General features: G+C 42.9%; 2 protein-coding genes across 2 annotated transcripts in view; one reads left to right on the forward strand and one right to left on the reverse strand.

The window, feature by feature from the left end:
- Positions 1 to 19,473, forward strand: part of LOC141483653 (twitchin-like) — a 437,930-nt gene that overhangs the window by 157,086 nt on the left and 261,371 nt on the right. The gene's annotated exons all lie outside the window — the stretch shown is intronic.
- LOC141483647 (uncharacterized) lies at positions 12,390 to 17,887 on the reverse strand. The gene is made up of 2 exons (XM_074178417.1): positions 17,548 to 17,887; positions 12,390 to 17,499 (listed from the first exon to the last, which is right to left on the reverse strand). The coding sequence occupies exons 1-2, from the start codon at positions 17,885 to 17,887 to the stop codon at positions 13,475 to 13,477; spliced, it is 4,365 nt and encodes a 1,454-aa protein (XP_074034518.1). The 3' UTR covers positions 12,390 to 13,474.

Genomic DNA, 19,473 nt, shown 5'->3' on the forward strand with positions numbered 1-19,473 from the left:
TTGGTATTCACAAGTACAGTAGAATCCGTTTATTATGACTCCGTTTATATTGACCAACCGCCTATTATGACGTAATTACACAACAAAGTTTGGTTTTCATATAAAATTCATTGTGAAAGGTGCAATAATATGCAGATTAGAAAATGAAGAATCAAACTCATCTCTCGCGTAGGAATTTTGTGTGGGTCAGTCGACAATCTCAATGATTTCCAAAAACAAAAACCGGATTAAGCAATCGTTCAATTCAAATGTTTTGAAACCGAAGAGGCTTCGAAAATGGTGACAAGAAAATGTTGATCAAGCATTAATTCAGTGGTTTGAAATCACAAGAAAAAAAGGAATACCTGTCAGCGGCCCTATGTTACAAGAAAAGGCAAATGTCTTTGCCGCGCGTTTTGTTATTCTAGACTTCAATTGTTCTGCAAGCTGGATCAGTCGTTTTAAAGTTCGACATAACATTGTGGCGGGAAAAATTGTCGGCGAATCTTCGTCTGTTGATCAAAATTCAACAATAAACTGGTTGACATCTGTTTGGCCGAATCTACGAAGATAATTTTCTGATGATGAGATATTTAATGCTGATGGAACTGAACTATTTCACGAATTAATGCCAGACAGAACTTCAAAATTCAAAGGTGAGAATTGTACTGGAGGCAAGTTGTCGAAAGATAGAATAACTGTCATGGTAGCAGCAAATATGAGCGGTTCAGAGAAAAAGAAATTGCTGGTTATTGGAAAGTCACAAAAACTAAGATGTTTCAGGAGTGTCAAATCGTTACCTGTCGATTATGCTAATAATCGTAGAGCTTGGATGACGTCAGAACTCTTTGAAAAATGGCTTCGAGATTGGTATCGTGATTTGGTGAAGAAAAAGAAAAAGATTTTGCTGGTTGATAATTGCCCGGCGCATCCGAAAGTTACTGATTCTCTATAGAACTTGCTTTTTTTCCACCGAATATAACATCAATACTACAGCCAATAGATCAGGGAATAACAAGATCACTCAAAACCAATTTTAGAAAGAACCTTGTGCTCAAAATGATCAATTATCTTGATGATAATGAAAACAACTCTCCACAAAAATAACGGTGCTAGATGCAATTCTGATGCTTACTGATGCCTGGAATAAAATGTCACAAAGTACCATTCACAACTGTTTCAAACATGCAGGATTCATTGAGAACCATGACGGTTTACCTGTTCAAATAAGAGAATATGAATTTGATGAAGAAGATGATGTCCTTTTATCTTCGTGGTTACGAAACCTAAGTTCAGATTCTTTAGCAGCACCGGAAATGTGGGAAGATTATGTTGACATCGATAGCGCCACATCCGAAGAATCCACCGATGAAAATATTGTACAGAACATTGATGTTAAGGAACAACTCGAGAGTGATGGGAAGACGAAGTCGAGGACGAACTATTACCTGCCGCAGAAGAGGCATTAATGGCTGCAGAATTATTTTCACGATTGGTTCATAGCAATATTGAAAATGATAATTTGATGTCTTCTATACACAATAGTATTAGAGATTGTTATTACATTGAAATGAAAAAACAAAAGCAGGCAAAAATTACAGATTTCCTAATAAAAAAATAAAAATATATAACATACATACACATGTATCGTACTTATTACGTACAGTTTTTATTTTGATTTCATCAAGCTATGTTTCTCTGATAAAATACATAGGTACATACATATTCACATAAAAGAGGTTTTTTTTACGAAACGCTTCGTATGACGTCCGCTTATTATGACGTGTTTGTCAATTCCCTTCAATGTCATTATAAACGAATTCCACTGTATATATTATCTGAACATAACAACTATTTTACATCCGGCGATGTTGCCAAAGAATCAATCATAAGATACCAATTGAAATTTAGATTTTACCGCTTCCATTATGTCTTTACTGACATATGTTAGAATGACAACGAGGAAATTTCATGAAAATTTCATAAGAAGAAATGTTATACAGAAATAATTACCACAAATGAAAAGAACAAGAAAATAAAAATCAAACATTCATCATTTGGGGACGATTGTGGATATTAATTATCGACATCTGTCGTGAAGTAGCTTGGTTTGGAATCTCTCTTTGTTCATTTTTTCTAATTTCAATTTTGCCATTGTTTCATATCATTTATCTTCATTATTTTGGTTTCCTGTTTAAAGTTTTATATTTTTATTGTTTTCATATAGTTGACATTTAACCTATTGCAAAACCAATTTATTTCTATATTAGATAAAAATAATTTATTTTGTTCAGAAATTAGTGTTCCTATCAATGAATTATTTTGGCAGGCAAAGAGTTGTGGTCTTTCTGTTGCTCTATAAGTTCCGCCCCTCCCCTTCCCATTGAAATCAGCAATTTAGATAGTTTTGCAGTTTGATAAACGTCATATGGTAGCCTGTAACAATTTTTATGAATTCCTGGAGTGTAACCCACGAAAGTTGACAAATTCTCATATTAATTGTCACTCAAGCTTAATAATTGGCCAAACGAGTGGCCAAACAGCCCGAAACCGGTCTGCAAGTGTGTTCCACTAATTGAAAATCTATTGCGGCAGTTTTATCGCCAACAGCATATGCAGGAATAACTTCTGTGAAGAATCCTGCACTGACACCTGTCAGATATAATCCAACGCCCTTCGTGGTATTAGCCAGGAGAGTAGTTGTTTTCTGATAGGTGTCAGTCCATTAACCTACTGTGTAAAGTGTTGAGACTGGCCTGAACGAATTGTTCTCTTAGATGATTTGATTTATAGCCTTCAAGTATGCCCACTGACTATACGTGAAAAAAATTATTAAATATAGTTTGTTGAAAGTACTTGGGCTGTTATTAATACGAGTAAATATATAAGTACAGTCCATATTGGTAGCGTGTAAAAACACTAACAACTACCAACCATGAAAATTTGAGTACCTACATGCTCACCCTGCATGTAGGTACTCAAAAATTATTCCAGCCTTTCATAGCACCCATGAATCGAAACTTCCTCAAAAGAAACACAACTGAAATAGGTAACCCTGCATTAGATAATAAATATTATTACATGGCCGTTTTACAATTTACTTACCTACTTATTAAGTTTCATAACACATTCTACATTGTATATATTTTTTAGTTAAACTTTATTATACTTTGTTAACAAAACTATTTTCTTTCGATTCTATCACATTGAAAATGTTGAATTATTCAAAAAACGTTCTTTACTCTATTTCTGGAGACGGTTAACTAAAATATTTTCTAAATTTAGATTCCAAGAAATGTTTTCTCTAATAGCTACTCTTTTTTCTGTTAGTTTTAACTTTATTAAAGAGTGTTTATTATGCATATAGTAAATGAATTTATACCTAACCTTTTGAGGTAGATTCATTCATTAGAAAGTAGGCATAGTAGGTAATATGTTATAGTATAAAATAGTTGTAAGAAGTAACTTATACTTTTACGCTGAAGAAAGCGTTTGGTAAAACCCTTTGTAGTGAAAATCATACAATAAACTGTATTAGTGAGTTTTCATAGGTATCGTGTTATTTAACTTTCATAATATATTTCTGTTTGAAAATATCCCAGATCTGATATCTCATAACACATAATTTTGTCGAATAGAATGAGTATCGTCAAATATGAGGGTAACAGATATTCTGTGGATTGTGATGTGAAAGGAGGAAGATAAATGTGTCGTTTGCTCATATATGGGGTTAATTTGATCGGGAACCGTTAGCTTTTGAGTCGGGTTGTTTAGGTTTGCTGATATTCTGGAAACATATTTGAGACTCAGATAGTTTCGTCTCAGTTTTATAGGGGGTTCGTTAGTTTCTACATATGAGTTCTCCACTGGAATGAAACACAGTGGTGCTTCTAGGGAGATCTTCATAGCGGCATCATGTATTGCATTCATAGTCTTTTTGGATCTAACTACTGCCCGATATAACCGCATAAGCGATATGCAGTCTACTTCCCAAGAATGACTTGCTATGGTTCTTATGAGATTTATTTCATTTTGGCATTGCTGTTTCAGTTCATTCACATGTGTTGTCCACTTCAATCTTCCGTCAAAGATGAGTCCAAACATAATAGTGGATAATGTATCGTTATTTTTTATGGAGGAAATACTACTACAACTTATACTTATGATGGTTTCTCACGTGGTTGGAGATCATCATTAAAAATAATAAATGAAAATTTCTATATTTTTCACCACTTTTATTAGTAACTGAAGTTGAACTCGGTTCAATATATATGTTTGAAAATGTCCGTATAGGACGAAACTGCAGTAACTTATAAAAGTGGTAAAAAACATGGAAATTTCCATTTTTCGTTTTTCATAACAATACATTTAGATTTTGTTGGTGAAGATTATGAAACAGTTTTTTGCGATCATCTCTCAAGACCTTGCAGTGAGTCCTGTAGTATTCTAGCTGCAAAGTGGATATTTTTGCTGCTTGTGTATATCACTAGGTCGTCAGCATACAGAATAGTTTTAGTGGGTGACGGAACTCCCTTAAGTATTTGATTTGAAAGGGTTATATACCCTTAAGTATATCATTTATGTAAATAAGCAGTTTTGTACTGGAAGATGAAACTTGTGAAGTTTCATGCTGTATTTTGATATTTGATAGTATTTCATTAGTTTTCACTCTGAACAGTCTTTTCGAAAGAAAATTACTTATGAATACAACAATGCTGCCTTGAACGCCCCATGAGTGTAGTTGTTTTATAATCAGTTTTTTTCAGACTTTATCAAAGACTCGCTCGATATATCAAGATATTGCCATCAATTTATGTTTTTTGCAAAGGATTCATGTATGTCCGATTCTAAATTTATTACGTTATCTAATGTGGAGCGTTGTTTTCTAAATCCGCTTTACTCTGAAATGATCAGATTATTCTGTTCTAGAAAGTAGACGAGTCTTGCAATAATGATTTTTTCCAAAATTTAGCACTTTGTGCATGTTAGAGGTAAGGGTCAGTAAGACTGTGGATCTGATTAATTTTTGTTTGGTTTTGATATTGGTACGAATACTGCTTCAGACCATTTGCGAAACTATTGTGATAGAATTTTTTTAAAATACTGAGGAGATAATTCATTTCTTTTTCACCTAATTTTTGTAAGAAATATATGGAATGTTATCAGGACCAGAACTAAAATCAAGTGCCTTTATCAGTGCATCCTGTTTTTGTTCGAGAAGTGTAAAAGAAATATTCAAAGGAAAATAGTTGTCTTCCTATAAATCGATATTTATAATTTCATTAGTGTACTTTCCATCACTCGAGTGCCCTTGAAAAAATTTTGGAGAGTTTCTGCTATTTGTTCATTTTCAAATATTATATTTCCATCGAATCAGTAGACAGTCGTCCTGAAAATCTTGCGAAAAAAATTGGATAAGATAATTTAGGAAACACTTGCTATATAAATAGTATTTTACGAGTGTTGTTTTTGACAAAAAATTTCAAGAACGAGGTTTTAACGATGAACGAAAACAAGAATGTTTTCTACTTATTCAAAAAACTTAAACAATTGTTCAAACAGTTGCAGTTTCGTAAGATTGTATCATCTTTTCCACCAACCGATTTCCTGGAGTCTAGATGCTTTTAAGAACAACAAGAGGATTGTTGCTCTTCGTTAGCAGAAAAATAGCAGAATCAATACTTCTGACCGCTCTGGATTGAACGATTCCGTATAGTCTATCTCTTCTTGTGTTTGTAGATCTTTTGCTGAAGAAATCTCCCCTGGTTCACTTTGTAGTAAATGTTCAAACAAAAACGTATGTGACTTTCTGGAACTTCAACTAGCGTCTCCTAATATGACTCCTAACCAGTCCGTGCAAAGCTTATTGTTGAATCATCTGAAAATAGAACTTTCAACGGGTGATGATCAACTGTATTACCAAACATGCACCAACAAGTATATTTGAGGCACCAGTCAATATAATAATAACGTTGATGATCTTCAAACATGACAACCTCCGACGGAATCACCAAACTCTTACGAAGGTTCAAAATAGATGAACACTTCGATCTAGCAGACAATTATTATGATATTCATGCAGACATTGTTCATTGTGATTTTTGCGTTGAATCTCGTTATAATTACGTATTGGTCAAAGACGAAACGGACTGAATTAAGTACTATTGCATTCCATGAAAGAGAGGAAATTGGCAGAGTAAGATCTTCAGATGATGTAGTGCTGGACGTTTTTATGGGTTTTCCTGCAGCTGAAAAAGCAAATGCGCCAGTGGAATTAATCAAGTCGCCACGGAGTGCCAATTAATTTTTGTTGTTGTTGTTTCCTAATTTCATGATTTGTATTACTTTCTTCTTTACTACTTCTAATATATCACCATCTCCGTTCAGACATGTTTTTACAATATTAGAATTCAAACCTTCGATTCTGTCAATGTTTTTTCAGATATCAGTTAATGAAATTGAGGAATTCATTTTTCCAACATACGTTTTCTTTCACTGTATTTGATGATGAGTCTCATCTAGATTTGCCTCTGAATAGTTTCTCTTTAATTTGTTAAGGAAGACTGTTTCGCATTTCTCATTTCACCAGAAGACGAGATTGTGTTTCAATTTCAGAAGTTTTTTCAATAGATGCTTCGACGACTATATTGGAAAATTGTTCAACGATATTTTCAACAAATATCTCAGGATGTATTGATGAGGTTATATTCATATCAATCAGATCAGAAAAAAGATTCCATAGCTCAATAGTGAAAATTCCTTGAGTTCTATCCCAACACCAAATCGTTATTTTCAACACCTCGATACGTGTTTCGATCACCAAGTGATAAAAAGTTGAAATGAGTTTCATTTGGTCGGGATGACCACTGATAGACCGATTTTCGAGTACCTACTAGTTTCTCGTCAGTGAACTTGAATATTCAACGCATGAAACAATGCGCATGTGGATAGCTACGATGTTGTTCTGATGAAAATTGAATGCTTACTTCGAATCAATATAATTTGCAATTATCTGAATATTACTGGAGTTTTTCCCAACACCAAACCGTTATTTCAACACTTTGTATTTCGATCACCAAGTGATCGTCTTCAAGAGGAATATCAAACGATTAACTGACAATTTCATGATTGCCAATCTGGATGTAGTTTTGGGACCCCTATGGGAGCCAACATCAGCCCCATTTTGGCAGCGCATGTTATGGATGAGCTACTATATTTGGTCTTACAAGTTTTACCTTTCATCCTCTCTTTCATAAAGAAATATATTGATGATATTTTTTACGTCTTCCCGAAGACGAAATATCAGAGATAGTAGAAATCTTCGAAAGTTATGACCCATATATACAGTTCGCCGTTGAGGTCGAAAATGAAGAACGCTGTCATTCCAGTGGTCATTCCGACTATATGGAATTAATTTCAGCATTTATTATATAGAAGAAAACTTTTGGAGAATCTTCCAAATGGAAGACCTTGCACAGGTGCTTGATGGTTTCATTTCAACTTTCTGCGCGAGATTAGTTGGGTTAGTTGTTGTTTTCCGTTGGCTATCTGCCACACGTGCCTATAAAATCGTAGGTTCACATTATAGGTAAGGATGAGGTGTTTTCACCTGAGTATCATTTCACGTCCTTCAACAGGCTCGGTAAATTTCATTTTGCATCCATGATTATTTTACGTCCTTATACCGGACGCAAAAAAGACAATCAGTGAAAGTGAGTTGGTGCCAAAATATTCATTTTTAGTTAAAACAAATCCGATAGGAGCGCAAGCGTATATAACTTAACAGTATCAAAACAGTATAAAATCAACAAAATTTATTTGAATACGTTTCAATTTTACACATGAGATAGACTAATATTTGGTAAAAAAATATATTTAATTATAATAATCAAATGGTCACTCTGCGTATACTAGTTTGTGAATAATGATATTTGTTTCAGTTAGATAAGATTATATTGTCGGGGAGCTAGCCCATAGCCTGATTCACTGCCTTGTTAGAGCTCATTGTCTAGCTTGATTTCTTTGATGAGTATCCATAGCCTTGACACCGACCACTCCATTGAGAATTGAGAAAAATTGGGTAGTAACAGGGATAACATATACATTTTTATACTGTTGGAGTTGACAATCAAATCATCAACTAATCACCTGATGGTTCAGTATTAATTTCAATTTAGGCTGCACGCAGCAGGCCTTACCTTACAGTCCTTTATTTTTGTAGGCTCATCATTTTTTGCTTGCAGAAAAAGGTGAATAATTTTGAAATAGTTCGTTGTCCCCATCGGAAAATTTTGAAAAACCAGGTGATATTGAAGTAAGTACATCAATATTTAAGTAAAGAGCAGCTTGGCATAACTTTATTGCTTCAGTGTTGATAATTTCAACTCGAATTCTTGTAGCGACCCTTGCAGAATTGGTTTGTAAACCTACGTTAGTTGAATTGGAGATATTCTGAGAATAATTGAGATTATTTGCAATGTTTGAATTGCATTCAATATTAATTTGTAATTCAATTATTCACAGTGTATTAATTTTTCTGATCATATCAATCTTCGAGAAAAATTGTTATTTCGATTGATTTTCGATAGAGAAATATTCGATAAGCAATTCGAAGAAGTAATACTGTGTTTGAATGTTATACCAAAAGAGTATTTATATAATGAAAGTGATTATCTTGATTATTGGTGTATCAGGCACAGGGACACGTTTAATGTAGAAATATATTCCGATATCAGTTTTTCACGAGTTTTAAATAATCCCTCGTTAACGAAAGAAGTTATTCATCAAATTTTGGAAAAAGTTCGAACCATATTTTTTAGATGAAGATTAAAAAAAATTGAAAATTCAATTAAAAAAATAAAAAATGTAATGTTTTACAATTCATAGACCTAATTAAATATTACTGAAGTTTTATCCCAACACCAAACCGTTATTTCAACACCTCAATACGTGTTTCGATCACCAGGTGATCATCTTCAGGAAGAAGAAGTTTAAATTTTTTTTACGACAAATGTGAAAATATGTTTTAATGGCTCCTTGGCGGCTTTCTTTGATGTACCAGCATGTTTGCCTTCTTGAAATTCTATCAATCTCGCGCAATACCGAATGTACTATGAATCCAACAAAAGTTGTTCATGGAAGAATCACAGCGAAGCAAATGGTCGTCTGTTTCTTCGGTAAAATGGGTGGTGTTACCACTATTCCACTCGAGCAACAATTCTGAGTGGTTCAAGACCACTTGTTTGCCGAAAGTCTTCGGAGAAATTCGTAAAACTAATCGCCGAAGACGAATTATTCTCCATTATGACAATGCGAGCTCTCACATATATTATCTCGCCAAAAAGGTGAATTTTAGAGCAGTCAAAACATCGAATTGATGTCTCATCTTCCGTTGAACCGGTCAAAAACCATGTTTTGGAGGTGTATCAAGAGAAATGAAAGAACTGCTCAGACAACTAGTAATGTGATTCAATATCACAGGGTTCCGATTTCAAGTGACTCAATTTTCTGTGAATAAGATTATACAATAATTCAAGAATTCCACAAACTAACCCACATATCTGAAAGACCAATTGCACCTCTTCAATACTCTCGATTCGTATACATTTGCACAAGAATAGGATTCGAAGAAAATTTACATGAATATCCGTCCTTTGTTCACTAAGTGTACTCCAATAGAATGGAAATTTGGCTAGTTCATTTCGAATCGAAATCCAGCTCAGATTCAAGTTGGGTTTTATAGTGCTGAAGGATCAACCGAATGGAGTTACAATTGCTAGAGAGTTGGGCTTACCGATAATTATGTTGTTATTCGTTAGGAAAATCCAGTACCATTTTCGATTGGTTTGGGAAATCGATACAAAAATTTCCCTAACAATGAAATGGGGTTTACTTTCGGCTGGAAATGTTCCATCAAAATTGGATTCTGGAATGATAAGTTTCTCGTTTTAATTGAGTCACAAAGGAATGGAAGGACAACAAGAAATAATCCCTGGAATTGAATACCCTGAAATTGAATTCAAATCCCTGAAAATTATGATAAAATTCCAAGAACAAGACTCATTCCATCAGAAGTGAAATTCTGAAGTTATTACTGTAAAGAAGGGTCACTTCATGACCATGTATGTATGTGTTCTTTTAAGTTTATCAAATTATTGATTTGACGTATGTAAAACACTTTGTGTAATGGCATGAATGAATATCTATCTATCTATCTATCTATCTACATTTTTGTTTCTCTGATTTTCATTTGAAATGATTTTTCATTCGTGAAACATTATGATGGCGTGAAAAAAATCCATGAAAATCAGTTTTCCCACGGTAGAACAAAAGTACTGTCTTTAGACGCGCATTTCGCTAACCGATTCTGCATCACATGTTGTCCTCCGGTAACACTTACATCTGGGTCGATTTGCATCGAGGGGGCGTGTCCTACGACTCCGCCCCCTCCGACCGCGCGTACCGTTCGCCGTAACGGCCGGCTGGCCTCCCAGACCTGAGCCCCAGGGATTTTGGGACTCAGTTCCTGTCTGAGTACGACGGGAGGTTGGTTTGCTTCAGTTAGCTCTCTTGGAACGTATGACTCCTTTTGGAGGTACTGACCCCGCCATGAAGCCGCCCCCAAGCCTCTCTCGGCTTCAGGGTGACCCCCTGGCATTCCACCACCCCCTAGCGCTTCCGCTAGGTCGTCAGTATCCAGCTGGTTCAAGATGCGAGGCGCTCCTGTGCGCAACGCACCCCTCTCCTCCCAGGGATCGCTAAATGCTCCGACCTGGGGGCATCGCGACGCCTGGCGTCGGACGACCTGTGCTTCGACGCTTTGTTCCATTTCCATGTGGCCAGCATCTCCAAAGCCTTCGTTGCTTTGAAAACGCTGTCCGTAGCATGAATCTCTTGTCGGGTTCGACAATGGCTCTATTTCCTGTGCACATGCGATTTCTACAGGATGGCTGTACACCCTGTGTATCTTCGGACTCCTGGTTACCACATAAGTGGGTAACTCTTCCGTCATGTGTCTCATTATCTCGCGTTCAGGCAAAATTATCGGATTCGGAGGGAACGCTCCTTCCGGTTTTCGCCGTCGGCAAAAATCTCCGATTTCTGCTTTTTGTTCCGGTTGGGAACAAAATTGCGAATTTCGTAGTTTCGGAGCCGATCTCAGCATAGGGGATCGTACTCGCATAGATAACATCGCGCGAAGCCCTAATTGGGGTTCGCTTTGCGGTCTAGCTGGTGCATCTCCTCGGAGATGGTGTCCAGTTTTCTGTAGCAACGTCTCCTGACGTTCTACTTCCGCATGTAAGAGATCAATCCTTCTCATCGCCGAGGTTTTATTTTCCCTAATGCGGTTTAATTCCAACATGCTATTTCGCGTTGTTTTATCGCGATTTGAGGACGACTTTGTCCTTTGAGACTTGTCGAATTCTCGAATTATTCGGCTTGCCGAAAAACCACCAATGCCCGCGGTTTGTCGCTCTGCGACCAAGGGAGAGGCACTGATGTCCTCGTTTATTGAAAAAGAACGGTGAGTAGAACCTAGCCTCAGACTGGCTGATCCTACCGGAGTTCTGGGAATACTGTTTCCTGTGAAACCAGATTCCAAAGGGGTTCCTTGTCGGCTCGTAGGAGTCGCACTCAGGCGACTAAAAATGTCTGACAGGAAGTTAGTTTGACCGAAACTTGTGGTCTCGCGATTTGGCACTGGCGTATTCTCGGCAAGTTGCGCTCGCGCGTGTTTTGCCCTAGTCTGCATTTCGATTTCAAAAGTCCCTAATATGACTCTGACGAGGAAATAGTCAGAGGGTAGGATTCACGGAAATCTATGTTTTTAAGTTCACCCTTGGTTCGCGAAAGCTACTTTCCTAACCAAGGCCTACTGGGTGAACTGAGCTAGTGATGTAGGAACAGGGAGCCTAACGGTTGAACAGCACCCTAGGATGAGGGCCGCTCGCAGGATTAGGTGGAAAGGTATCGAAGTCCTGGAAAGGTCCCAACGGTTAAGTTGAGTCGTTCGCCCGAAGGACGTAACTAATGATGTCTTGACCCTCTCGAGTTTAATCTCTAAACACCTCGATCTTTAACACCGCAAGGTGATCGGGTGGGTGAGACCGAGCAACTTTAGTAGGGACCTGCTCTTCCTTTGCAGGATTTGGGCTGCTTTCCTTCGGCGGGGTGCCAAAAGGAACCTGGACAAACGTAAAGTATGGTTATGTGCAACAATAATATATTTAGCCAGTAATCCGCTCCAGTATCCGTTTTAGCAGCTCCCAAAATGTTCACGGTCCTGGAATTCCTCTAATAAATATCCAGCCACTAATATATCCTGATTTGGTTTCAAGGGATCCTGAGAATTCCAAATTCCAGTAATAATTCCTCCAAATTGGCTATATAGTGTTAACCGCAGCTTCCTGATGACTCCAATGATGTGTTTTGTCTCTATTTAGTTCTGAAAAGAACCAGAGACACGAATTCATTCAAAAAATCCTGACCGCAACTTGAAACTTCTAAGAAATCTTCGGATTCTTAAAAATTGCTGCTACCCGCTAAATGTTCAAACTTCGACTAACTATCGTGACACGGAACTCCGCATATTTATCCTAAATAAACGGGCTCTCTTCCGCGCCACTTTCAGCCAACCAGAGATCGCAAAAGCCGTGCGATCCTGACTGACCTACTTTCAATAGTTCCACTACGAAAAAAACTCATTTCGTATGGATTTGCCAGCGTTTACGACCTGTTTTTATGCAGGCGCTGGGCTTTGAAGTAGGAATACCGCTCTGCTAATTTCCATTGACGTCTATATGCCGCTGTTTCTGTCTCATTCTTTTCATGTTTCGTTTCGCTTCCTCAATTTGCGTTGTACGATAAATGAAATCTAACAGTCTTCGGCCTCACTCGGAAATCTTCGGAAAATCGCGAAAAACCTGAATTTTCGTTTTCCTTGATTTCATATAGATCTCAGCATCCTAAGACAAAAAGTCTTATGCCACGTCTCGATATTCCTGTTCCTTCTTGCAAAAATATGCGTTTGAAAAATCTTACATTTTTCGAACTCAAATGCTAATAAAAATTGAACCACGAGCACTGGAAACGTGATCGAGGTATCAAACGATAGCTGCTAAGAATCTCTATCGATGCTTCTTTGAAGAAAGCACGATTTCCCTATCTAGCTAACTGAAAAAGCCATTTTCCATAAAATCAGCTTTTTCCCTATTTAAAAATTAGCGAAGGCTAATAATCTTGCAAAAGATTTTTCTATCGCTTAGGAAACGACATTTCATAACTTAATTTTCGAAACTAGGCTGAAATATCTTGGGAAAACCAATGTTTTTCCGCATTTTCGTGTTGTTCATTCTGAGTGGGCGGTCCTTATACTGGAGCTCGTGAAATTTCAAACTAGTTTTGTTTCACGACACCCCCCTCCTTTAAAAAAGGTTCCTGTCTTGGCACGCCACCGTGGCCCCAATAGGACAGTACTTGTTCCGCTCACAGGGTTCTAGTGTACCAGGGCTCTGGTCACTATCACCCTAGGTCTGGCGCATTCATCGTCACTATCGCTGTCACCGTCCCCCGTTGCTGCAGGGTACACCTTCTGCAGGTCTTCCCTCGTCGCAGCTTGGCTCTGATCGCGTTGCGTGCTATCGGGTTCGAGCGATATGACTCGGGATCTTCGTCGGTCTCCGACACGACGCTCACCCGTGAATCGTCGCTGACCTTCGGACTTCTCCGCAGGCCCCTCCTGCAGATCCGCCCTGTCTGTTTCTTGGGGTTTTCTCCCCTCGACTTTCTCTGCTGCTTGTCCTCCAGGTGGTTCACGATCTTCTGCCGAAGACGTTTCCGCGCCCTTGACAAACTGGTGGCAGGTTCGCCCCTTCGCGGCTGTCACCAACTCCTTGGTGTGCTGCAGGCTAGCCTTCACGGTCCTGTCAAGGCGCTTCACCTTTTCTTTGACCTTCGGGTCCCGCGTATCAATCGCGATATCCGGTTGCTTCCAGGGAGGTACCGGTGGGTCTCTGGGCGTCACTTTCCGCATCCCTCGAAGTCTTTCTAATTTTTCGTCCCTCTTGGGCTCTGTTGGCGGTTCTTCCGCCTGTGCCACGTCTTGATCGACCACCTCCTCCGGTGGCGGATCTTCATCATCCTCTTCCTCGACGCGCACATCCTGCTGTCTTGGCAAGACCTTCTTGACATGGCTCCTGATGTCGTCCAGATGAACCAGTCGGTCTACGCCGCCTCGCTTGATCTCGTAGGTGTCCGGTCCTGCGATCCGGATGACCTTATATGGCCCTGTAAGGGTCGGTGTGAAGTTGCCTCCCGCGAAGTTTCTGACGAGTACCTCGTCTCCGACTTGGTACCGTCTGGGAGGTTCCTTTTCCTTATCTGGGAATAGCTTCCTCTGGTAGACTTCCTGCCTACGCTTCGCCCTTTCGAGTCTCTCGGCTCTAGCCGCGAGTTGCTCAGGTAGGGGTCCTCGTCTACTAGGTATACTCCAATCTCCTGGTCTAGGAGGAGTATAACCTAGGAGTATATTCGCCGGTATTTCTCCGGTCGTCTTCTGTAGAGAATTCCATCTTCTACATTGCATGGTTCCCTCAATTGCTTCTTCAGCATTTTTCATGGGTTCTCGTGTGTTTGGTTCGGTCCTTTTCCATACCGATCCCATTCCATTTCCTGTTTTTCCAGGTGGTTCTCCTGGAGTCCAGGCTACCTCTTCGGGTGGTAAGCCTTTCCTCCTCTTCATGTTCTTCGGCACGGCTGCGCGTTGTGCCGGATCTTCAATACCTTCCAGATGGGGCCTCTCATGCCTGCTGGGCAGTCGGTCCACCCATCCGCTTCTTGGTATCTCTTCTGCCAATTTCTCTGGCAATTGCTCCAGGGTCACCTCAGGAAGTAGGTACTCCTCTGATAGTAGGCATCCTGCATCTTCGGTGATGACATGTCCTAGGTATTCCGGTCTCCATGTCGTTTGGGTAGGCTGTCCCACTGCTTCGGGTATCCGTTCACTGGCACCCCAGTGGACAGTCCGCTTCGGCTTCCGGCTGGTATCTCTTGCTTCCAAAGCAGTACCGCCTTCGGCCTTGTGCGTTGCCGGCCAAGAGCACCCTGGCAGACAGTCCTCGTTCCAGACGAGACTCCCACCGTGAGCGTCCGGCCCCGCAGTTCGACGCAGAAGCCTCTGCGAACCCCCACTGTGCACCAGTGCCTTGGGCTGCTTCAGCTCCCTCGTTGCGTCGTTCTGCTGCAACCAAATATCTCCAATATAGTTCACCGCGCCTTCACTATACAGGATCGGCTTCATTAGAAGGTTCGAGCCGGCTTCAGTGCGCGTTCGTCTAAAGGATTCACTTTTCAGTGAACCAGCCAAAAGGGTCTCCTGTAGGTCATTCCTTGGTCTCTGATTGGCTTCCGGGTTCACAGCGGGGCAGGGACCTCTCTGGGTATACTCGGCCTCCCCTTTCGCCTCTGAACAGGGGTCGCTTTCACGTTGCACGTTCCTGGGCGCACCCGCTGTCCCACTGGTTGCTTCCGCAGATCCGGCGAGGCAGTGACCCCCCTGGGTATGCCTGGCCTCTGCTTCCGCCTGTCTGGGGGCTTCCGTAGCCTGGGCGAGGCAGGGACCTCTCTGGGTATGCCTGGCCGCTACTTCCGCCTGGTGGCCTAGAGTGCTACCGCGCCGTCTAGTACCACCTCGCTGCTGTGCCTCTTCACTGTCAGCCGGGCAGGGACCTCTCAGGGTTTGCGCGACTGCTGGTTCGGCTTCTGTACCACTCTGGGTACTCCTTCGAGTCTGCTGAGAGCTGCCTTCTCGCAGGGTCCCTCTAACAGCTCCTACCTCCTTGTCGACCTGACCTGAGTCCTCTTGACTACTACCAGTCACACACCCAGCATATGTACCCCTCATGGATACGCCGAGCGTGCCTGTAACGCACGCCAACTCTCGCTTCTTCAGCTCCTGTAGGTTCGGTTTGGTAAACCTCATTGTTACTGCATCTATCTTCGGCAATTTTCGATGCAGGTCTCCGATTACGTTGCTACCGCCTTTCAGGATCGGCTTCATTAGGTAGCGGTTTCCAGCTTCCGTGCGCGTTCGCCGCAAAGGTCCACTTCCTTGTGAACCAGCCAAGGGTCCTTCCCCTTGACTACAACTACCAGTCACACCCCCGGCTTTCGTACCACTCCTGGATACACCGGTTGTGCCTGTAACGCACTTCGGCTGCCGCTCCTTCGGCTCCTTCGGGTTTGGTTCAGCAATCGCTGCATCTGTCCTTGCCTGGTGTCGGCGTTGCTTCGCAATCGTGTCGCTACTACCTTCCGAGATCGGTTTCATTGAGAACTTCAGGGTAGCTTCCGCATGCTTTCGCCGATATCCGCTGCCCAGTGGATCTGTCAAAATGAACTCCTCTGGGTCTGTCATTGGTCTGCTGTTGGCTTCTGGGGTCTTGGCGGAGCAGGGACCTCTCGGGGTTTGCTCGGCCTCCCCTTCCACCTCTGTGTCGGCTTCCGCAGTCTGGGCGAGGCAGGGACCTCCCTGGGTTTGCCTGGCCACTGCTTTCACCTCTCCGTTGGCTTTCACAGCTCGGGCGAGGCAGGGACCTTCCTTGGTTTGCCTGGCCGCTGCTTCCGCCTGGTTGTCGGCTGCGGCTTCTCCGGGAAAGCAGGGACCACCTTTGGTTTGCTTAACCACCGCCTGTGCCTGGTTGCGTGCGTCCGTAGTTTCGGCGAGGCAGGGACCTCCCTGGGTTTGCCTGGCCACTACTTCTGCCTGCTGCTGCTGTGCGTCCCCCTTGCTGGCCGGGCAGGGACCCCTCAGGGTTTGCGCGCACCTGGGTTCGGCTTTGCATCTCGTTGGCCGAGGGTTTCCATCACACAGGATTCCCCCGGCATCTGCTGCTCGCTGAATGACCAGACCTGAGTCCACTCGACTTCGGCTACCAGTCACGCTTCCAGTTCCAGTACCCATCCTGGGTACGCTGAAAACGCCTGTGGCACACATCAGCTCCCGTTCTCTCAACTCTCTTTGGTTTCGCTCCACAATCGCTCTATCATGTTTGCGGGTTGGGAGCACAGCTGTGACGCTGTTCTTCCTTTCTGGAAGGGCTCCTTTCCTGCTTTGAGGTATGCCTCCTTCACAGGGCTTCAGCCTGTCCAAGACAACAAGTTGCCTTTTCGAGAACATATCTCGTAACATCTTACTCGCCTCTCCGACACGACGAATAATTTTTTCCAGCCTCTGTCTTCGTGCTGCTTTCTCGTCTTCTGACGCTGCTGCTTCAGGCACCGCTGTGCCGCTTTCTTGTGGTCCGGGTACCTCCCTTTCCACTTGTTGATCCGTCCTCGTGCCGATGGGTTCCTGCGTGGCAGGCACAGGTTTCTCCGGCCTGTCCTGTTCTTCCACAACCTCAACTCGACTTGCTGGTCCACCAGACTTGAGTCCACTTGGCTCAGTCTGGCTTTCCCTGACGGTATGGCCTACTAACCCTTCGGACCTAAGTCCTATTAGGTTTTCAAAATTTTGGCCACCTGACCTGCCAGATCTGGGTCCCGTTGGCCCCTCCTGGTTTTGGCCACCTGATCCACCAGAACTAAGTCCCTTGGCCTTGTTCTGGGTTTCCCTATTTTCGCGTTTAGCGCCCGTCGGCGGTCCAGGCTTGAGCTTGCCAGCTCCTACCTGCTCCAATACTACGTTCCTGCGTTTAACGCCCGCCGGCGGTTCCAGCTTGAGCTTTCCGGCCCCCGGCTGCTTTTCGACAACGTTTCCGCGTTTAACGCCCGCCGGCGGTTCCAGCTTGAGCTCTCCAGCCCCCAGCTGCTTTCCGACTATCTTTCCACGTTTAACGCCCGCCGGCGGTCCAGGTACAAATCTCCCCGATTTGTCCTGCCTTCCCTCGTTGGGTGGTCCCTCCACCATCGTTGGAGCACATCCCTCAGGACGTGCTCGCTCCTTGACAGACAGTGTATTCACTGCCTGCCCTTCGCCTTGGAGCCGCCCTCGGGAGCCCCCTTGCAGCCCCCGCTGGCGTTTCCCGACGGCTTCTGCTGTTCCTTATTGCTGTCGCGCGGTCGAGTCGCTTCGACCACCCGCGCGACTGCGTTCCCATCAGGCTTTGTCTTCGCCTGGTATCGCTTTCCATCGCTGTTGGCAGTCGTCTGCCGTTGCTTCGGGCAATCTCGGACCCAGTGGGGTCCTTTGCAGATCAGACACCCTGATGAGGGTGCTGGCCTGCCCTCGCCTGGTCTGTTGCCACCTGCGTTCCTATTTTCCGGGCTCTTGCTAGCCCCTATCGGCTCCTGCCGCTGACGAGGTTGTTGGGGCGAGTCCTCTCTTCGGCCTCCTTTGTCCCATCCTCTATTTCTTCCATCGATGCCACGACGAGGCCCTCTGTCCTCGTTGTGGTTTAGTTTAGGCGGGTCCATTCTTTGACCCCCTTTGTCGTGGCTTCCCGCGTTGCTACGACGAGGCTCTCTGTCCTCGTAGTAGTTTCGACGATTTGTGCCACTGCTATTTTCCTTGACACTGCCTCTTAGCAGTGACTCCACAGCCACTGCCTTCTGGGTCAGTTCTTCAATGGTGGTGAATGTGTGCAGTTGGAGGTGAACCTTCACCTCTGCACACATCCTATTCATTATTAATTGAACGATCCTTCGTTCTTCCATGCTTGGGTATAGCCTCCTGGCTAGACCCAATTTATTCAATATAAAAGACGTTATGGATTCGCCTTTTTTCTGGTCCACTCCGTATAAGCTGCTTTCTAATGAACTCACCAAGAGTTCATTATCAAAACGCTCTTGTAAACGGTTTGTGAAAAATGCCCAATCCAGGGTCATATTCCTGTAGGGCGTGAACCATTGCGCTGCTGCGCCTTTCAGCCACTGTCCGGCTGTCGCTACCCACACTGAAGGGTGTAATTCCAAAAGCTGCTCTTCAGCTTTCTTGCAAAAATCAAAGGGGTCCTCATTCTCCAGTCCGCTAAAGGTAGGAGAAGGCACCTTGACCTTTTTCGAGATTTGAGAATCGCTTTCCGAACCTCTCTGTGGCTCTCTGCGACTCTCCAGAACCGTCACCAATCGGGTGAACAATTCTTCCATTTTATCGACCGGTTTATCAACTTCCTGTTGTCCGGTTGCTTGTAGCAATGGCACTCGTGCGTCAGCTCGTGGGGGTTGCATTCCCCATGCACCCTCTTCAGCTATCCCGCACCCTCTCCTTTGCCTAATTTCCGCCTGAACGGAGTTTCGTACCTCATGTACGTCATCAGTACCCGCCCAGTACTGGTCATTAAAAACGTTGATGTTAGGCGCCAGAGTGTTTTTGAAACATTCGGGATCACACACAACCCGTTCTGCCATTGTCTCCCCCTCGTGAATTCGGGTTGGCCTTCTGGCCTTCCTGGGCACGTCCTCGTGCTCCAGCCCCACACTTTGGGCGACATGTCCTCCGGTAACACTTACATCTGGGTCGATTTGCATCGAGGGGGCGTGTCCTACGACTCCGCC

This window comes from Leptinotarsa decemlineata, unplaced genomic scaffold (genome assembly GCF_025532065.1).
Source record: "Leptinotarsa decemlineata unplaced genomic scaffold, Ldec_3_MD MMD2_tig00003798_RagTag_RagTag, whole genome shotgun sequence".
NCBI lineage: Eukaryota > Metazoa > Arthropoda > Insecta > Coleoptera > Chrysomelidae > Leptinotarsa > Leptinotarsa decemlineata.